Below are 20,153 nucleotides of genomic sequence, written 5' to 3'. Positions count from 1 at the left end.
ACAATACCATTCAGTTCTACATATCAGCCATGGATTCCCTTGTTCTCTCCCCTCCTGCCTCTCTCCCCTTCCCCACCAGGACACCTCCCATTCCCACGTCCTCCAGGGCAAAGCCTCCCCCCTCCCCCCCAAGGATCGACCTGGTAGACTCAGTCCAGGCAGGTCCAGTCCCCTCCTCCCACACTGAGCCAAGCATCCCTGCATAAGCCCCAGGTTTCAAACAGCCAACTCATGCAATGACCACAGGACCCAGTACCACTGCCTAGATGCCTCCCAAACAGATCAAGCCAATCAACTGTCTCACCTATTCAGAGGGCCTGATCCAGTTGGGGGCCCTTCAGCCCTTGGTTCATAGTTCATGTGTTTCCATTCGTTTGGCTATTTGTCCCTGTGCTTTATCCAACCTTGATTTCAACAATTCTCGCTCATATAAACCCTCCTCTGTGTCGATAACTGGACTCCCGGAGCTCCACCGGGGCCTAGCCGTGGATCTCTGCATCCAGATTCCTCAGTCCTTGGATGGGGTTTCTAACACGACTATTAGGGTGTTTGGCAATTCCATCACCAGAGTAGGTCAGTTCCAGCTGTCTCTCGACCATTGCCAGCAGTCTATTGTGGGGGCATCTTTGTGGATTTCTGTGGGCCTCTCTAGCACTTTGTTTCTTCCTTTTCTCATGTGGTCTTCATTTACCATGGTCTCCTATTCCTTGTTCTCCCTCTCTGTTCTTGATCCAGCTGGGATCTCCCGATCCCACAGGCTCTCTTTCCCTCGACCCTCACCCTTCATTACTCCTACTCATGTCCAGGTTATTCATGTAGATCTCAGCCATTTCTCCGTCATTGGGCGATCCTCATATCTTTCTTGTGGTCTTGTTTTCCAGGTAGCCTCCCTGGTGATGTGAGTAGCAGTCCAGTCATCCTTGTTCCACATCTAGTATCCTCCTATGAGTGAGTACATACCATATTTGTCTTTCTGAGTCTGGGTTACCTCACTCAGGATGATTTTTTTCTAGATCCATCCATTTGCCTGCAAACCACATGATGGCATTGTTTTTCTCTGCTGAGTAGTATTCCATTGTGTATATGTGCCACAATTTATTTATCCATTCTTCAGTTGAAGGGCATCTAGGTTGTTTCCAGGTTTTGGCTATTACAAACAATGCTAATATGAACATAGCTGAGCAAGTGCTCTTGTGGTATATATGAAATCTTTTGTACCTATGTCTTAGCCATTTTCTTTTAAAGAGGACAGTAATATTAGATTAAGGGATGACTATATCATAATATCTAATTACTTGTGCCACAACCCCACTTGCAAATAAATTCACATTCTCGGGTACTTAGTATTAGAAATTCAACTCATTTTGTCCTCATTAATATAAAAATACATAATCAAAGGAAAAAATCAATTAGAAAAACCATCCATGTTCAACTATCAATTTATAGTATATATACAATAGAGACAAATTTGTTAAAGTTAATAAAAAATATAAAGGGAAAGTCCCAATAAGGAAACTTACTTGTCAAAACTATCATTACCCATAAAAATCATCAATTGGATGTTTGAATTATGCTTTCTTCATGAGAATTTTGGTGAATAGTACTTATAAATTCACGTGCTTCATATTTCACATAACAAAGTATTTAAAAATACAAAAGTGTTTTATAAGGGATCTCTGGTAGCTATAATTCAGACTTAAAACCATAATATATGTATATGTGATAATGTCTATTTAGATCATAGATAGATAGATAGATAGATAGATAGATAGATAGATAGATAGACCAAAATATGATAAAGCAGGGGGATAGCTAGACAGATAACAAAGAGATAAACAGGAGATTTTACACAAGCAGAATGCCAGCAGAGGCTAATTCCCACAATAGGTTGACCTGTTCAATTGGAACTTCTTCAATCACATCTAAGACAGAAAGAATTTACACCTCTAGGACATCATTTACGCCTCTAGGACCTTAAGTGTTCATGAACTTTCCCAATATTAATAGTAAAATCATTTTCAGAAAGTCATTAGATTATATCAAATATTAGATGGTGAAAATCAGGTTTTATACACTAAAAAGCACAAGTACCCTCAATAGCTTTTGTGGTCACTCTTTTCAACTATATAGGATTCAGAATCATCATGGAAACATTTCCTCTCTCTGCTTTCTGACTCTGGATACAATGTGAACAGCTGGCTGAAGGTCCTGCTACCATGACTTCCTCACTATGATGAACTGTATCCTTTAACTTTGAGCAGAAATAAATCCTTCAGCCTTCTTCAAATTGCTTTGATAATGTATGTCATAGCAGCAAGGTAACTTGTAGCTTGATTTTTTCGCCTTGCCCACAGTCAGGACAAATCTTTGTCACCCGCCAGTCCCACAGCCGCTCAGACCCAACCAAGTAAACACAGAGACTTATTTTGCTTACAAACTGCATGGCCGTGGCAGGCTTCCTGCTAACTGTCCTTATCTTGCTAACTGTGCTTTTATCTTAAATTGATCCATTTCCATACATCTATACCTTGCCATGTGGCTGGTGGCTTACTGGCATCTTCACATGCTGCTGGTCATGGCGGCGGCTGCAGTGTCTCTGGTCATGGCGGCGGCTGCAGCCTCTCTGGTCATTGCGGCGGCTGCAGCCTCTCTGGTCATGGCGGCGGCTGCAGCGTCTCCTTCTGCCTTTCTGTCCTTTTATCCTGCCTAGCCACGGCCGATCAGGTTTCATTTATTAACCAATCAGAGCAACTTGACATACAGACCATCCCCCAGCACAGCCAAGTGCAGACCATCTCAAACACCTGCACTCAGGCCCATGGTCCCAATCATCCTCCATACGGACCTGCTGGGCAACGCCACAAAGAACCCAAGAATGGGCTCCCACAGGACATACAGAACATCCCACAGCACTTCCCCTTTCTTTTTTTTTTTTTAAAAGGAAGGTTTTAACTTTTACACATCTCCAAAGTCAGCTTGGTATATTTGGGAATTTGGGCGTAGCTTCTCTTAACTACTTCCTGCTGGAGGGGGGCGCTGTATCTTATGGGGATGCAAAGAAAATTTTAGGATCATGGAGTAGTCCGTGAGACCGTATCGTCTGAGCCAGTTGCCTTGAAACGATTCTGGATGTTGGATCATCTGGGCCATGGTGTCCTCGGAGACCTTTCAGGGGGTCTTGGCTGGTCAAACCTGATGTATCTTAATCTGGAACAAATCCATAGCCTCTGGCTTTCTGTAGAGACAAAAGCAGAGTCTCCTTTCCAAAGTAACACATCCTTATATCCAAATTTTAAAGTCAAGATATCTTTAATATATACATATTGGTTTAACTCAACATCTTTTACGATCAAATGTTTTTCTGCAGTTAAAAATCCCAAAGACAATATAATCCAAACTCTCTGTGTGATATCCATCTTTACATGGCTTATTTTTTATATTACTTTTACTTTCTCTTTAACGACTTTATTTTTTTAAACTTTCTATTTCTTTATATAACTGTCTATGTTCCTTTTCCTCTCTCTTCCAAGCCCCAGGAACCCGCCAGTAACTCAAACCGGCGGCTGCCGCTCATTTGAGAGAGAGAATTAGGAACTGTGGGGCGTTTACCGATGTCACCGTTCCTGGAGAACTTACCGACGTCACCGCTCCGTGTGTTGAGTTCTGAATCCTCTTTACCACCACGCGAAGATTCTTCTCAGATCACACTTTATTGGAGCGCCTCTTGGTTAAGGGACTTTGTCTTTAGTATTTTTTTTTTTTTTTTCATAACACCGGCCTTTATCCCTGTTCATTTGTCCTTTTTCTTTAGTCCCTTTTTTTTTTCTTCCCTTTTTTTCTTTAGCCCTTTTTTTCTTTAGCCCCAAGTTCGGGCGCCAGTAACTAATATGATTAGTTAGCACATGTGATAGAACCTGTCCAGGAAGACAATTCTGGCCATTTATTAGTAGGGTTTATTGTTTCATATTTGTCTTTAACGGCATATTTGAATGTTAGTATTATATTCAAAGATGTGTCCTTACAATCTTGGACAAATCTCATTCCTGAACATCACTTGAATTAATTTACTGTCAACAACTGCACCCGGTTGGCGATGATTTTAAGACTGGTATGTGTAAATATTTGGTATGAGTTTACTATTTATTACAGAAAATTTACTATTCATTATAGAAAATGAGTTTACTGTTAATATTGGGAAAGTTCATAAACACCTAAGGTCCTAGAGGCTTAAATCTGTTTCTGTCTTAGATGCGATTCAAGAAGTTCCACTTGACAACAGGTCAATCTGTTGTGGGAATTACAGTGCAAAGAGTAAGGTATACCAGACAGTCCTGTAGGACTCCATCACTACAGAGCCTCGTCTAGGAATACTAAGGGGACTTTGGAGGGCTTACGAGAACGCTATCTAGAATCTCGATTTAGAGCAAAGGAATAAACCGTAAACGGAGGCGGAACGAAAAAGCTTGAGGTCTGAATCCCGCGCCAGGCTGGCAAGGCAACCCACCTCAGATTCATAACAGGTTTCAACCTCCTTCTTACTCCTTCCAAGCCCTGGGCAGTCCAGAACTACAGCTCCCACAATACAACGCGGCGAGGCGGGGCTACGGGAACTGCGGCAAGGCCAGTAGGCTCGCGGCGTTTGGGGTTTAATGAATGACAAACTCTGACCTTTCCCGGAGGCGGCTCCCCAACGAAGCCTGGTTTGTTGGGCCTTCCTGAGTCGGGAGGCGGACTATTTCCTCACGGGGCCTGCGAAGACTCCACCCCGCGGCCTCATGGTAGATGGAGTCCCTGATGGGATGGGAGACGTAGTTCCTCCGTCTGCCTCGGACCCGACGGACTACACTTCCCAGGAGGCTGCGGGACGGCCGGGGGCTAGGGGGCGGGGCCTCCCGTCGGTACAGTCATCTCTCTGCTCGTTCGGCGGGACTGATGGCCGGAGAGATGACGATTTTAGGTCTGTATCCCCCGGGTCCCTGCTGCCATGGCAGTCGAAGGGTTGGTTTGAGGAGGTCCGGATGGGCAGAGGGGGTGGTTGTCTCAACTCCTGAACCCGGGTCACGCAGCCGAAGGGAACCTGGAAAGGCGGCGGAGGATGTTTGAGCTGTTGGGGGCGGGGCGCCTGGAGCCGGGGGTCTGGCGGATGGAGGCCTCTTGGGGGTCCTGCCGCCGGCCTCGTCTCTGAGGGACCCGGGCCTAGGAATGAGTTCTTTGCAAAAGACCTCCGTCTTGAATTAGGAGCTGGATTCGGTTCTCTGGAGGCTGCGAGGACCCGTCGTGGGTTGAGAGGCGGGGGTATCTCGAGATGTAGACTCTTTGGGCTGCACTCGGGGGATGCTGAATTGGGAGGGGATTCTGGTCCTTGTGCCGGGTAGCTGGATTCTCTTTCGAACTTAACCGTTTGGGGATTGCATTCCCTTGCTAGTGGTGGTGAAATGCTTTGAAGATTTGTCTGTAGGTTAGAAGAGACAAGCGGGTAGGCTCTTCTTGGTCTGCTATGAGCCAGGCGTTGATTTGAACTGAGCTCCCAATTGCCAGCAGCAAGCACTTACAGACTGACATTCTGGATTCTTAGCATGAGACTGAGTGGGGGAACAGGAGTATAACACAGACTCGTGAAACCGAGTAAGAGATTAATTCCGAATTCAGAGCGATGCCCTTATAGGCGTTGGAGTACAATATGCATGACGTTTGCATTGGATCTTTTGTTTGTTTGTTTGTTAATTGATATTTGCTGAGCCTCTGCTCTTGCCGTGGAACACACAAACTTGTGAACAAACTTGTCTTCAGGAAACTTTCATGTTGTTGCTATCAGGGTTAGCACTTATATACGTCTTCAAATACTACCTCTTTGAGAAGTATGACCTTAATTCATACTTAAATATGCAAAGCATTCAGTGAGCTCTGTTACGAGGTAACAGTAATACCTAAGCAATTTTAAAAATCAGTGCATCCAACTTACTTATTTTATCCTTTTGAATGGGTAAAGATGATAATCAAGAGGTTAACCTTACAATACCATAGCTTTTGCTGTGAGAATTTCATAATGGAATTTCATTTTAGTAATGACAGATAAAACTGTTTATGAAGCTATCGATCTAAATCGCAATAGGTCAAGAAAAGTGGATTGTGGCCAGCTTTTGCTTCATATTTATATTTCCATTCAGCAACAGCCTAATTATTACTGAAATACCTTTTTATTTTATTTCTTTATTCTCATATAATGAAATACACAGAAATACAGTTGTCAGGGCTTTTGATTGTTTTTCTTTTATTTTTAATTATAGCTCATTGAAATATGTACGACTTAATGTCTAAAAAAGTAGTTATTAATCCTATAATGTAAAATATTCTGTTTGCTTCAGGAGTGTTATTAAAAAGATGTTGCTGTAAGAACGGCATATTGTAATAGCTCGATAAAGATGTGTCTTTGACTTGGTCTGTTTTCAGGTTCAGCTGTGTTGACTCTCCTCCTGGCTGGCTACTTGGCACAACAGTATTTACCATTGCCCACTCCAAAAGTGATTGGCATTGACCTGGGTACCACCTACTGTTCTGTTGGTGTGTTTTTTCCTGGGACAGGAAAAGTAAAGGTGATTCCCGATGAAAATGGGCATATCAGCATACCCAGCATGGTATCCTTTACTGATGGCGATGTGCATGTGGGCTATGAGAGCCTGGAGCTGGCAGATTCAAACCCTCAAAACACAATATACGATGCTAAAAGGTTTATAGGGAAGATTTTCACCCCGGAAGAGTTGGAGGCTGAAATTGGCAGATATCCATTTAAGGTATGAATTTAATCTAAACTCTGTGTCAATGTATCATACGATTTCTGTTAATGCTTTGGCTGCACATTGCACATCGTTGTATCTCACCTGGATTTAGCTGTAAGGGAGCTATATTCCCTCACTAAGAAATTTCACAGCAGCTGCAGGGTGAGCAAACTCAGTGACATCCCAGTCAAGGAAATGGGCCCCACTGTGTGCCTGTTCTGCCAGCCTCCTAATAGCCTGTTCTCAAGATGTGTTAGGAAGGATGAGGAACCCTCCTAGGCTGTGAATGGAGATTTTCTATCTATGTACCTATTTGTATACATTTAACATATGTACACTAGTTTTGGCGTTTTCTGGCATTTTTGAAGTGCAACAGTGTGTCATAGACATTAAGTGGATGCACCTCACTATTTTTAATGACTGTAGAACTACTACTTTCTTACATAATTGATCTAACCCATCAGTATCTCTTACATTATCTTACTTTCCTGGTATCATACTAATTTTTGAAGTTCTGTAAGATATATATGTATATAGATGGATAAAGATATAGATATACCTGTGTAAGTCAGAAATTGGCTGCCATGTAGAATTGATGAGTTGGATGTGTGTGTGTGTGTGTGTGTGTGTGTGTGTGTGTGTGTGTGTGTATGTATGTGTGTTTAAAGAATTTTATTCATATTCCTTAATTGTACACCAGAAAGATTACATGCTCTTACCCATTATTTTTTATCAAGTAGGTGGTATGATTTTATTTACTTTTTGAGGTAGGTCTTGCTATATACCCAGGCTGTTGTTGAACCTGAAAGCCTCACCCTCTTGAGACCATAGACCTGTGCCACCATGCCCAGTTTATTTTGTTTGCCAATCCCCAAATGAAAAATGGCGTTTTGGATTAACTGTTATTCCTTTGTTTTCCAGCAAAGTTATATTTAGTGGTGTTTTTTTTTTGTTGTTGTTGTTGTTTGTTTGTTTGTTTGTTTTGTTTTTTTTAAGCAGGATCTCAATTTGTAGATTTGTCTGGCCTAGAACTCACAGAGATCTGCCTGCCTCTGCCTCCTGTATTTTTATTTTATTTAATGATGTGTTTCTTCTGTTTTGTCCTGTTTTGACTTGTTTCATTTTTCTTTATTGACAATAAAATATGTTTTTTACGTGTTGTTTTTTTTTTACTTTATTGTCTTTATGTTGCATAATTTGTTGTTTCTTGTCAAAGTATTAGGCATTCATGAAATCTCAACTTTAGAAGAATGGCCTTGATTCTTAGGGTAATCAATAGGAACTTGCATCCTTTCTATTGGTTCACTGGTTTGATCTTTTTCTTTTTCTTTTCCATCTTAATGCTTTTATGTATTTATTTGTAAGTGGTTTCTCTTTAACATTTAATTTGTTTTTATCTCGTGTGGGACTTTTAATCCAAATTATGAAGTGCTATTCCAGATGAATTAGACTCCCTCGACAGTTGTATCATCACAGCTTACTGAATAAATTCTTGCCTCCTCTGTGGCTTTGCTTCCTATAGTTTTCTTTCCTCTGGTTTTAATTTGCTGTACTCAGTGACGAGGTAAGAATATAAAATACAATATCCCAGAATCACCAGTCTATATATTGTTTAAGAGGAGTGTGATGAACTCTTTCTCTGCTCTTTTTACTGTTACCCAGACTGCGTATCATTCACCTGTTCATTGCATGTTTTGTCTGGCCTTTACTCACTTAGTGGCCATCTGGTTATCAGATGTTGCAATGTTTTTGTTGAGTTGTTTTTTTTTTTTGTTTGTTTTTACCAAGTAATGGCCTCAAGTGCAGTATTAGTGATAACACCTATTTGAATATGTTGTGAAAAGGTTTCCACTGAGGGTCTTGAAACATTCAGCTCCCAATAAAGCAAGTCTCCTGCATGTCAGTCATTCATTCTTCCAATGAGTATGTAGTGAGAGGATTCTAGATTCCTGTTAAATTCTTGACTTTCATTTGGTTATTACTGAAAGCCATAACATGGATTTACTTTATAAACTTTTAAGTATCAACATTCAGTAAACGCTAATCTGGAAAAACGTACTGGATAGATTCTAGTGGATTGTATGACTTCATAAAGGTTTTTGTTGAATAAATCCAGTATGTACATGTGAAAGTAAATGCATGTATGTGTATATATTCATATCTTAACATTCTTGTTTTTCAAATCTTATTCACAGGTTTTACACAAAAATGGAATGGCTGAGTTTTCTGTAACTAGTAATGAAACCATCATCGTTTCTCCAGAATATGTTGGGTCTCGATTATTGCTAAAACTGAAGGAAATGGCAGAGGAATACCTTGGAATGCCAGTTGCCAATGCTGTCATTTCTGTACCAGCAGAATTTGACCTAAAACAGAGAAATTCAACAGTTCAAGCTGCCAACCTTGCCGGTAATAGCACCCTTGACTGATGTGTATTTTTCTCAGGATTTTGTTAGGACAAAAGTATTCTGCAGCAAGAATTACCATTTTGTAAATCAACTGTAGTCACATAAACTACGTGACAGATGAATTAGCTGTCTGTTTATGTACATTTGCAGATAATAATTATAAACTCTGTAGTATAATATTAAATGTTTATATTATGGGGGGAAAGCAGTCTGGGGATGGGGATGTAGCTTTCTGGTAGATTACATTCTAGAGCAGATATGGCCTGGCCAGGGTTCAATCCTCCAGGACACACATATCCTCAAAACAAATTTTAAAAATTAAAAAAAAAAAAACCAAAAATTAAGTTAATGAGGTATATGACAAAGACTGGGAGAAAACATGAGTACTCCTATACTTCTGTTAAAAGATATGATCTCTTTGTTGTTAAGGTGACTATGTTTCCAGACTTTCCAAGATGAAAAGAATGTAATGTGTCTACAAAATCTGTTTTTGTGGTGCTTGTTTTCAACTAGCAAGAAGCATAGAATAAGCCTGAAATGTCACTTTTTACTCTGGGGACTTCTTATACTCATCCTTACCTCTTCACTAATAGTAGCTGTATCCCCCGCTCCCGATGGATGGCAGTCAAGTGTCCACATTCATTCCCACTCACTCACGGGGATAAATCACATCTTGTTCAGAGCTCCTGGTGCAGACTTTAACAGAAAGTAACATGAGTGGAAGAAGAAAGGGCCAGAGAGTAGTCAGCACAGGGATGTCTTACAGAACGATCAGGTATGCCCCACCGAAAGAGGGACAATTAAATCTCTGACTCTAGGACCCTGACATGACCAGAGCAGAGTGACCGAGTTTTATAACTAAAGGGAAGGGCATAGAATCCTTGGAAGAATATTTCAGACTTTGAAATGTTGATGTGGCTCCTGAAGTTCATGCCATATTTCACAGAGAACACTTGAAGGGTGGAGTTAGTTCAAAGCAGGGATCTTAATCAAGGTAGTGTGATCTTTTGCACAAGATCAGCTTATCACAGTTCCATACTCTATATTTCTTTGTACACTATCAAATTGGAAAAGGTTGGAAGAGGTTTTTTCAGTTGTTAACAAAGCGTCCTCTTACTAAACTCGGGCTTTTCTTTTTTTACTGTTGTGTTCTTTAATACTAATTTGAATGACACTAATGAGAAGAACTGCTGCTTTCATAGCCCTGTCTTTCCCCACTGTGTTTGTCACTGCTTGGTGAAGTCCATGTTAAAGAGGAAACAAACATGTTGTTCTTTCGAGTTGAGTAGAAAGCTTTGCTTTCCTGGTTCTTTCAGGACTGAAGATCTTGAGAGTGATAAACGAGCCGACGGCAGCAGCTATGGCCTATGGACTCCACAAGGTCGATGTCTTCTACGTGCTGGTCATAGACTTGGGTGGAGGAACTCTTGATGTGTCCTTGCTGAATAAACAAGGAGGGATGTTTCTAACACGAGCAATGTCTGGTAAGACAAAGACAGAATTAAAGATGGCCAGGCACGTGGCCCTTGGTACGCCTAGCATGTAGCACGTTGGTTTGGTTTTGAGAATATTTTGTGATTTCTGTGTAGTGTTGCTCCTGCCTGTCTATGTGCAGATAACAGCCAACTCTCAAAGTCAAATGGCTAGACTTTCAATAAGCCAGATGAGGAAGTTCCTTCAGGACTTTCCTGTAAGGGTAAAAGAAGCATTAAGGAAGAAAACTTTAAAATAAAGAGTTTCAGATTAGTTCATCTGTTTTATGTTTCATGAAGTAAATGTCTTCAGAAATGCAATTTTAATGTCACTGAAGAAACTTTTCCCTTTAAATCTTTTCAAGACTTTTGCTTTGTGCTTTTTAGATTATAAATGTAAGGGTGTTTATGTTGAATTGTATAATTGTTCTAATATTAACCAGATTCACTAGAGCCAAGATACATATTGAGTTTATATTATGTTTTTCTTTCCTATAGAACTATTTCTATTAAGCTTTTAATCATTAACAATGAGATAAAATGTATGTTTACTGTTAATCATAAAAATCGTTTTCTTCTGTTGAGAATAGTGACAGTGTTTCAAATAGCTACATAACAAGGCAGTCTGTGACATTATTCTCTTGTTGTCAAAAATCATTTGATGACATTGAGATGCTTCCTTTTAAATCATTTAGATTTTCCAACCTTGTTGGCAGTGTTTATCAGTAGTAGATGATGGATATAGACACAGTGGGAGTGAGGGAAAACTGTTTCTAGATCTGTAGGAGCAGATAAGCAGCTGTCCTTACTGTTGAGGTTGAAATGACTTTAACATCGTTCTTCTTAGTCAATACATATGTTAATCAAACCTTAATATAGTACAGGATTTAATCTTAAAATATGCTAACATACAGAATACCTATTTGTGTGCATATATGTATAACAAAGTATTTAATTGTTCTTGTAGGAAACAACAAACTTGGGGGACAAGACTTCAATCAGAGGCTTCTTCAGTATTTATATAAACAGATCTATCAAACATACGGCTTTCTTCCTTCCAGGAAAGAGGAAATCCACAGATTAAGACAAGCTGTGGAAATGGTCAAATTAAACTTGACACTTCATGAGTCCGCCCAGGTATCGGTTTTACTCACTGTCGAGGCAGAGGACAGCCAGGCACCTCAGGATGGTGACGCTAATCTGCCAAAAGACCAGCTTACCCCAGGGGATGGTCACCATGTGAACAGAGTGTTTAGATCTGGCCTTTCGGAAAGCAAGAGTGGAAAAAGTCAGGTGCTGTTTGAGACAGAAGTATCACGCAAGCTCTTCGATACCCTCAATGAAGATCTCTTTCAGAAAATACTCGTGCCCATTCAGCAAGTGTTAAAAGAAGGCCACCTAGACAAGACGGAAATTGATGAGGTGGTTCTGGTTGGGGGCTCTACTCGGATTCCTCGGATCCGCCAAGTCATTCAAGAGTTCTTTGGAAAGGATCCCAACACTTCTGTAGACCCTGACCTGGCAGTGGTTACGGGAGTGGCCATCCAGGCAGGGATTGATGGCGGCTCTTGGCCTCTCCAAGTCAGTGCTTTAGAAATTCCCAATAAGCATTTACAGAAAACCAATTTCAACTGAACTCTGGGGAGTGCTGGTAACTGTGATCTTGTCTAGTGATTTTGATGCTCTCCATTGTGAAGCCTCCTCCAGAAAAGAAGTACATGAAACAGCTCAGATTACCCTGAGGACGTTTATACAGGAAAATTTTGCAAACTGTTTTATTTTAAAATTGAATATGACCAGATGAGTCCTGTTTGTGTTTAGAGAACTCTCATCCATCATGTTTCTAAAGTGACAGAGTTGAGGGTAGATGCTTCTCTGGATTCTGGAAGTAGGTAACCAGTCACACACACTATTCTGGAAACAGTAAATAGTGCCAACTCTAAGGCCCCCAGTTTTTACTGAATTTTATTAGGGGCTGATAGTTCTTTACTTGGTTATTACATGTAACTCTAAATTTGGTCTATACTTGAAGGACTGTTGATGTCAGATCTTTACATTGGCTGGGAGATAGCAGTATTATTAAACTGCATAGATAGTATTCATCGACTGCCATATAAATTGTACTTTCAAAAATTCACTTTTTATGTGTTATATTCTCCTAATCTACAGATTTTAAAGTGTTTAAAAGACCAGTTTTTCTTCCTAAAATAGCTACAGATTTATTCAGATCTTTTCTGCCAGATAGTAGAAATTCCCAGTTTATATTACAGTTCCTTTAATCTTCAATGTGTCTCTGCTTGGATTTGTATAATTCTGCTTGGTAAGAAAACAGTAGGGTGTTATCAGTTGCCTTTTCGAAGTGCTGTTGTCACAATAAAGCAATCCTCTCTCAGTTTGTGCTATCCAGGACCTTTGCACAGATCAGATACTTGTATTTAGTTATGTTGTTTTGTTTCCTTTTTTTCCCGGGGCCAAACCTAGAAGTGCAAGAATATAATCCAACTACTCTGGAAACTAAGGCAGGGTGCTCACACCAAGTTCCAGGCCTGTCTGCGCTACCCAGGGCATCCTGGTAGGCCATCCTGGGCAGTTTAGTGAGACCCTGTCCCTATCTCTAAATAACAAGTGAAGGGGAGAGAGAGAGCTAGGGAGTTAGCGGAGGAGAGAAAAGGCAAGGCAGATGGACACGGGCCAGCGAAGGGAACCCTGTAGTTTTTGTGCTGGCCGTGTTGGAAGATACAGATCATTTTTTGCTTTAATGAAGGCATGTAAGAATTTTATCCTGGCTACCTTATTAATCTAAAGTGTAGCCTGTTATCACTGTTATGAGAACTGAGACAATTTCAACAAGATGAAGCTCTTCAGCTTCCCAGAGTGTAATGCTGAAAGGTGTTATTATTTGCAGCTTTATAAAGAAAAGTATTGCTCAGTAGTGAAGTTGCTGTTAAATATCAATCATTTTCATGCACCAAAAGTGTGCATTAGGTACAGAGAAAAATATAAAATTCTGTTCTTTCTTTTAGAACTAGTAGAGAAAATGCCAAAGACAAGCCCTTAACAGCGTTCTGAAAATATTCAAGACTATGGATCTTGATTTTTATATTGAAAAGTATCTGTGTGAACATGTTTGAGACTCTTAAGTATTCAAGTTATGCTACAGTCTCCACATGCGCTTTCAACTTTCTCTTAAGCCATTTAGGGTTATAGACAGCAAACTTGAATATCTCAGATATTTGGTGGTTCTCAAGACGTGAACATGAACAATTGCAGAATGGGCCAGATAAATAATACAAAAATGGGAAGGTAAATACTTTTTGTGAAAAAATAGAATAGTGGTGTTGGAGTTGGGGATAAGTAGTTACCATCCTCTTCTCTGGTATAGTTGCAATGTTTAAAAAAAAATGAAGGGAATTGTCTTCAGTCATAGGTGACAGAGTTATGTATACCTAATCTTGATATCAGTGTAGTTTATTTCAAAGGTACAAATGTTCAAATCTGAGATCAGTTTTCATAAAATGAGCCTTTTAGTTGTACATTTGGCTACTGTTTTTTTGAAGTAGGTAGCTTTAAAAATACTAAGTGATAAGTAATTTATTTTGTATCCATGTTTTGGTACTGTGTTTTCACTCAAACCACTAACTTAACAAATACCACTGTGTATATTATGAACTCAATATGACAGTTACTGTATAGAACAGATTGTGCCTCTTAAATATGTGTGTACAGGTAATTCACATTTTGCTGTAATTGCATACCATTTTGCAGTTTTGTTTTTAAATTGTTTATTTTCCACTCATGGCTAAGGTGGAGTATATTTTTGATGTATATAAATACAGAAGAAGATAGAGCTGATGCAATGCATACAGACTTTGTAGAGAGTGATCTAATTCCGGAAGTATCACATCTTCCTGCATCCTATACATCTCCTGGGATTTCTCCTATATTTTCCGCATTTTTCTAATTTAGAAGAGCTAGTTCTCATGTGAACAGTTTCTTTAGAACTCTGATTAACAAGCCATCGCTTCTAACTAGTGAAGTCAAGTGCTGCCTTGATCCCCACAGTTAATAAATCTGCATACCATATGTCATCTTTCAGTTGACAGTTCATACTTCATAATTTTCTAATAAAGTTTGTGTCAATCTTTTGGACAAAAACACATTTCATGTCTTAAGAAATTCATTTCATTGTATCTTAAAAATAGGCCCCTGGGGCCTGAATGGATTTAGAATACTTGTTGCTCTTGCACATGACCCTGGTACAATTCCCAGCACCACATAGTGGCTCACAGCCTTCTATGACTTTAGTTTCAGAGTATCTGAACACCCTCCTCTGACTTCCAAGTTATATTAGAAGAGTCTGTAGGAAGGGAAATAAAAAAGAGAAATTGGTAGATATTGAAAACAGTTTTGAAATGCTCTTGAAAGAAAAATATAGGGGTTTGAATACCTCATATTTTAGTATTTGAGACATAACAGTGTTGCTTTTACCACAGAAACAATATGCTTATTAAAATATTATATCCAAGCCATGGTAAGTATTACAAGTCAACAATTTTCTCTCGAATGTGTACTGACATTATCTCACTGAGGTTGATCCAGCCTGAGCGTTAATATAATACTGTTTTTCTCAAAGGCAAGTAATTAATATAAAACATTATTTTAAACATAGTAAGATTCAGTAAGAATTACAAGCCAGCCGGGCGGTGGTGGCGCATGCCTTTAATCCCAGCACTCGGGAGGCAGAGGCAGGCGGATCTCTGTGAGTTCGAGGCCAGCCTGGGCTACCAAGTGAGTTCCAGGAAAGACGCAAAGCTACACAGAGAAACCCTGTCTCAAAAAACCAAAATAAATAAATAAATAAAATAAAAAGAATTACAAGCCAATGACTCTTTTTATAAAAGCTGCTCAAGGGCTTTTTTGAGTCCCCTTCATCTCATAAATTGGACAGTTGCTCAGCACATGTATGTACATAAGTCTTTACAGCATATGAATCTAAAATACATGTTACAGAGACTATGCTGCTAACATGTCATACAAAGTTTGATTAAAACCAGGCACTTCAATTTGAATAGTACTTTTCTAGCAAGTGACTTCAACTTAAGGAATTAAACTAAAACTTAATGAATTAAACTAAGTATGGTCCAAGCATGATGAAAGTATAAGCATGGGATGAATACACACAGAAAAGTTGCATCTAGATCACGCAGGCAGGTAAGAGGTTGAGAGGTCAGGGGTTTATTGAGGAAGTGAATGCAGACAGAACCTTGAGTAATGTAAAGAAAGATGGTTTGAACAGAACTAAGAAGACTAAGCAGAGACCAGGATGGCTGTGAAGTTTGACACTTAACTGGTACATGCACCAGCTCATACCCAGAGACGTGCTTCCGAGCATCTCTCACTGCTGTTATTTTTAAATATTTAAATATGCACTACAGTAATTTCATTCAGGATAGTCAACACACAACCAAAACAACTCATTTCTTTGTCCCGGAGTATTGTTATTCTAGTGTCTATTGTCATTTGAAAGAAAAGTCCTTAACAATGAATCAAATTCTATGGCACCTTGAATTCCATAATTCTGGAGTCTAGAACAACCATCCTGCAATATGAAGAAAATAGAATTGAATAAACCATAATTGATTTTTCCACCTCACCTTTCCAAAGGGAACGTTTAAGCTACCACATGAATTATTTTTCTTCCAAATGCAGATACTACTTAATGTAGGAAACAATTTTCTAGCATTCTTTTATCATTAAAATAGTCCTCTATTTTGGAAAGTGTTTTCTATATGTTTAGGAAGAACATTTCATTTAGAAAGAAAGAAAATGTACGTGCCTGAATCAATGACAGGATATAATCTGGGAGTAATTGTCAAGATGATACAGCAAAAAATCTCCTTCCTGATTGTGTTCAGCACCAAGTTATTATCTTAAAATCAACAGAGGCTGTTGCATCACCTAAAATGAGAATTTTGTTTTAAGAAGAAATCGCAAACAAGATAGACCAGCTGCCGTTTTCTAACTCTGACCAAATTAAAAGTAAAGTAATTCCAGTGGTCATCTTTATAATAACCACGTCCAGTTCTGATTCCCAGATACTGTTACTCACTCTTAGGCCACATTTTTTTTTTCATTTATTCTCTTATTCAAAAGTGTTGCTTATGTTAGTTCTGTGTATCAGATATTATCCAGGTTCTGGGGATGGAATGGTCAATAAAAGAGACAAAAACAAACAACAAACAAAAAATAGGCTGGTGAAATGGCTCAGCAGTTAAGATCACCTACTTAACTGCCAAAGGACCTGAATTCAATTGGACCTGGGTTAGACTCTGAACACCCACACAGTGAGTAGCTCACAACCATCTGTAACTCTGGTCCCAAGGGACCTGACACCCTCCAAGGGCACTGCACTGCATGTATGTGGTCTGCAGGCATGCATGCAGGGGGAAAAAAAAAAAACAAAAACCAAACCAAAAAACAAACAAACAAAAAACCATACACTTAAAAATGAAAGGATAAAGAAAACATGAAAATCTCTGTGTAGAGATAGCACTCAAGGGGAAAAAAAGAGGATGCAGCATATTAGGGGGGAAAAGTCACAATAAGTTCTACTGCATGCTTGGGCTGAAACCTGGCCCTTTCTATGACTTATATTTACATAGGCCTTGACTTTTAGATGGTTTCCTCGGTTGAATAAGCTTTTCTTTTCAAGAGCTGGAAGCTTAGCTGTGTAGGGTCTTGTTTGAGGGCGCCACTCCCTTTATTCCATTTAGCATCAGGCCTTTCTTTTAACTTCTTTTTTCTTGAGCACAGGACTTGACTACAACACGACATTCTCTGGTGCCCTTTGTCTCTTTAAGCTACAGTTTGTATTTCTCTTTGTCTAGCTTCTTCATTTTCATGGTAGATCTGCATAGGAATAATCACTAACGGCCAAGTGGCACAGTCAGTACTAGGCAGTACTGAAACCTCCTCTGCCAATGATTTTAATCCACAACTTCAGTTTAGCTTCTGGCAGTTTTCTTTTGGACAAGGGCAGAAAGAAGCCACATTCTTTGCTAAAATATCACAAGAACGATCACTAATATTATTCTCCCCAGACTACTTGAGCTTGTCCTCCCTAGTCTACATTGCTCTCAACACTACTGTCTTCCAAGTTCATACTACTGAGGCCCATTAAGTCCTACTTCTGACATTCAACTGCTTCCCTAACCAAGAGATCCAAGTGTACATTTTTCCAAAAGGTAGCCTGGACAGACAGGTCTTTCATAGCAATATGCAACTCCCTAGAACCAATTTCTGTCTTCACGCCTGTTCTAATGCTGTGAAGTGACAACATGACCAAGCCAGCTTATTTAACAAACAAACAAAAAATCATTAATTAGGGCCAGCTTAAAGTTTCAGAGAGTTTGTCCGTGATCATCTTGGTGGGAAGTGTGGTGGCAGGTAGGGCAGCATGGTGCTGAGAGTTTAAATCTGATCCACAAGATGGACACAGAGAGCAAGTGAAACCTGGGCCTGGCATGTGCTCCTGAAACCACAAAGCCTGCTCCCAGGGACACACCTTCTTCAACAAGTTCATGTCTCCTAATCCTTCCTAAACAGTTCCACCAACTTAGAAACAAGCATTCAAATACATGAGCCTATGGGGGGGCATTCTTACTTAAACCACTGTACTAGGTAGTGTTTATAATGATTGTAGTTACAGTATTAAAGGTCATCATTCAAGAAAACAGATTGAAAAATCTTCCTGTTATACAATATGCATGCCAAGGGGGGGGGGAGAAATAGAATGAGCCAGAAGCCATATAAGTAAATAGAGTATTCATTAATGATAAGCTTTGGAAGACCAGAAAGAGGAAAAGTTATTGAAAGGAGAGTTTTCTTTTCAGTAGGTTAGTTAGAAAAGGCTTGACATGGTAAAGGAATCTACACTGTAGATTTTAGTAAGTAAGCACTCTGTGAAAAGGGAACTAGCTACTTGTGCCAAGAACTCAAGACAGGAGCCTTCCTGGCAGACCTGCAGAATATCAGAACGTGGAAGAACACATAAGAGAGCAAGGTGCCTGAGCAATGACACAAAGCATTTTATGGAAGAGAGATTGCCAATGTCAAATGCCAAGTCAGGTAAAGTGAAGGTTGAATGGGGGCCATTTGTGAACTCCATAAGGCAAGACAAGTAGAACGACAACATCAAAGGCCAGTTAGAAGAGAGTCCAATGATGACAGAGTCCAAAAACTGCAAAAGGAAGTCATTGACAACAACTTTTTTTCAGAATCTTCTACAAAATGAACATGAAAAGGAGGTTCTAAGATTTCTGAATAAACTTGCCTCTTTCACATCAATAGTTTTAGCAGAATATATACTCCTTACTATAGAAAACAGTCCAATGTAAACATACATACATTTTATAAACAAAAATCTCTCTGTATGTAACCTGATTTGAGTCTTGAAAAATGCTCCTGCCAAAGGCCATACAGCCAATAGACTGGGCGAACTGATTTTTGGACACTGCAGAATACAAAGATGATCTGACTGTCATGAAATTCATACGTAAGGAAAGGCAAGACCAGAGAGAATCTGCAGAGATATGTAAAATTTAAGTGAAAGGGAGACTATGTGGAGGATATTTTAGCATGTTACCATGCTAGGAGGAGCAAAGGGTGGGGATGCTTGAATGTTAGAAATAAAACAGGTGGTTAACAGAATAAGGTCCGAGAGGAGACAGTGAGAGCTATGACCAAATAATAATACTGGAAGAATGAGGAGGTAGTAAGGGGATGGGCATGCAGGAGAGATCAGGGAGCAAAAAGATAACAGTCTAACAGGAAAGAGAGTAACACTCCCACCTTGGAAGGAGATCGCTTTCCCACATGCCACATGGAATGGGCTTAGAAAACAAGGCCATCCATCACACAGGGCCATCCATCAAAATCAAGGCCCTTCTTTGGACAATAACATGTTTTCTGACTGTTTGGGTTGAACAATACCATCTGTTTGGAGTATTTTCAGTCCAGGAGGAGCAAACGAAACATGGGAAAGATGAAGGAAAAGGCTCTGGGGCCCCATAAAAAGGCCAGCTCAGACACCACTAGGTGGTCCACAAGGCTCTGGAGAACCCACCCTTCCTGACTGGGTGCTTTCTGCTCTTTGCTTTATGCCTCAATAAACACCTGTTTTCTCCTTTTCTGTATCTTTACCAGTTTTGTCCCTGGGTGTCCAATTTTCTGTTTGAGAAAAACCAGACACCTTGGACTCTGGCCCACATGGCACCAACAATCCCTTTACAGAAGTGTTAGATTGTTTAGTTGGCAGTAGCTCTCAATTCCTCAGACTACTGTGCAAAAGAGAAAAATAACTCCATAAGTGGTTTGAGGAAGATACAAAACCCTAACTAGCTCGTTTTTATCTGCCCTGTAATTATTGGAAGTTGGAGACAAAATTGACCTATGAGCAAAAGATATAGATAAATATTCTGCTCTGTCAATAATCTCTT

At 39.8% G+C, this 20,153-nt stretch overlaps 1 protein-coding gene across 1 annotated transcript; it reads left to right on the top strand.

Moving 5' to 3' along the window:
* The first annotated feature begins 4,577 nt into the window (after positions 1–4,577).
* Hspa13 (heat shock protein family A (Hsp70) member 13) lies at positions 4,578–14,815 on the top strand. The gene is made up of 5 exons (XM_006983597.4): positions 4,578–4,957; positions 6,451–6,791; positions 8,972–9,185; positions 10,501–10,668; positions 11,624–14,815. Exons 1-5 carry the CDS (start codon positions 4,933–4,935, stop codon positions 12,289–12,291), a joined length of 1,416 nt encoding a protein of 471 aa, XP_006983659.1. The 5' UTR covers positions 4,578–4,932; the 3' UTR covers positions 12,292–14,815.
* The last annotated feature ends 5,338 nt before the right edge of the window (positions 14,816–20,153 follow it).

This window comes from Peromyscus maniculatus, chromosome 12 (genome assembly GCF_049852395.1).
Source record: "Peromyscus maniculatus bairdii isolate BWxNUB_F1_BW_parent chromosome 12, HU_Pman_BW_mat_3.1, whole genome shotgun sequence".
In the NCBI taxonomy this organism is placed as follows: Eukaryota; Metazoa; Chordata; class Mammalia; order Rodentia; family Cricetidae; genus Peromyscus; species Peromyscus maniculatus.
Note: the sequence above shows the minus strand (reverse complement) of the source record. Positions and strands in the feature narration are given on the sequence as shown.

What these genes read in the sequence shown, in the direction of transcription:
- Hspa13 (XM_006983597.4), top strand. Translation starts at nt 4,933, where the DNA reads ATGGCCGGAGAGATGACGATTTTAG. An exon ending in TCAAGCTGCCAACCTTGCCG is followed by an intron (nt 9,186 to 10,500) that starts GTAATAGCACCC and finishes TGGTTCTTTCAG; the next exon opens with GACTGAAGATCTTGAGAGTG. An exon ending in TCTAACACGAGCAATGTCTG is followed by an intron (nt 10,669 to 11,623) that starts GTAAGACAAAGA and finishes TTGTTCTTGTAG; the next exon opens with GAAACAACAAACTTGGGGGA.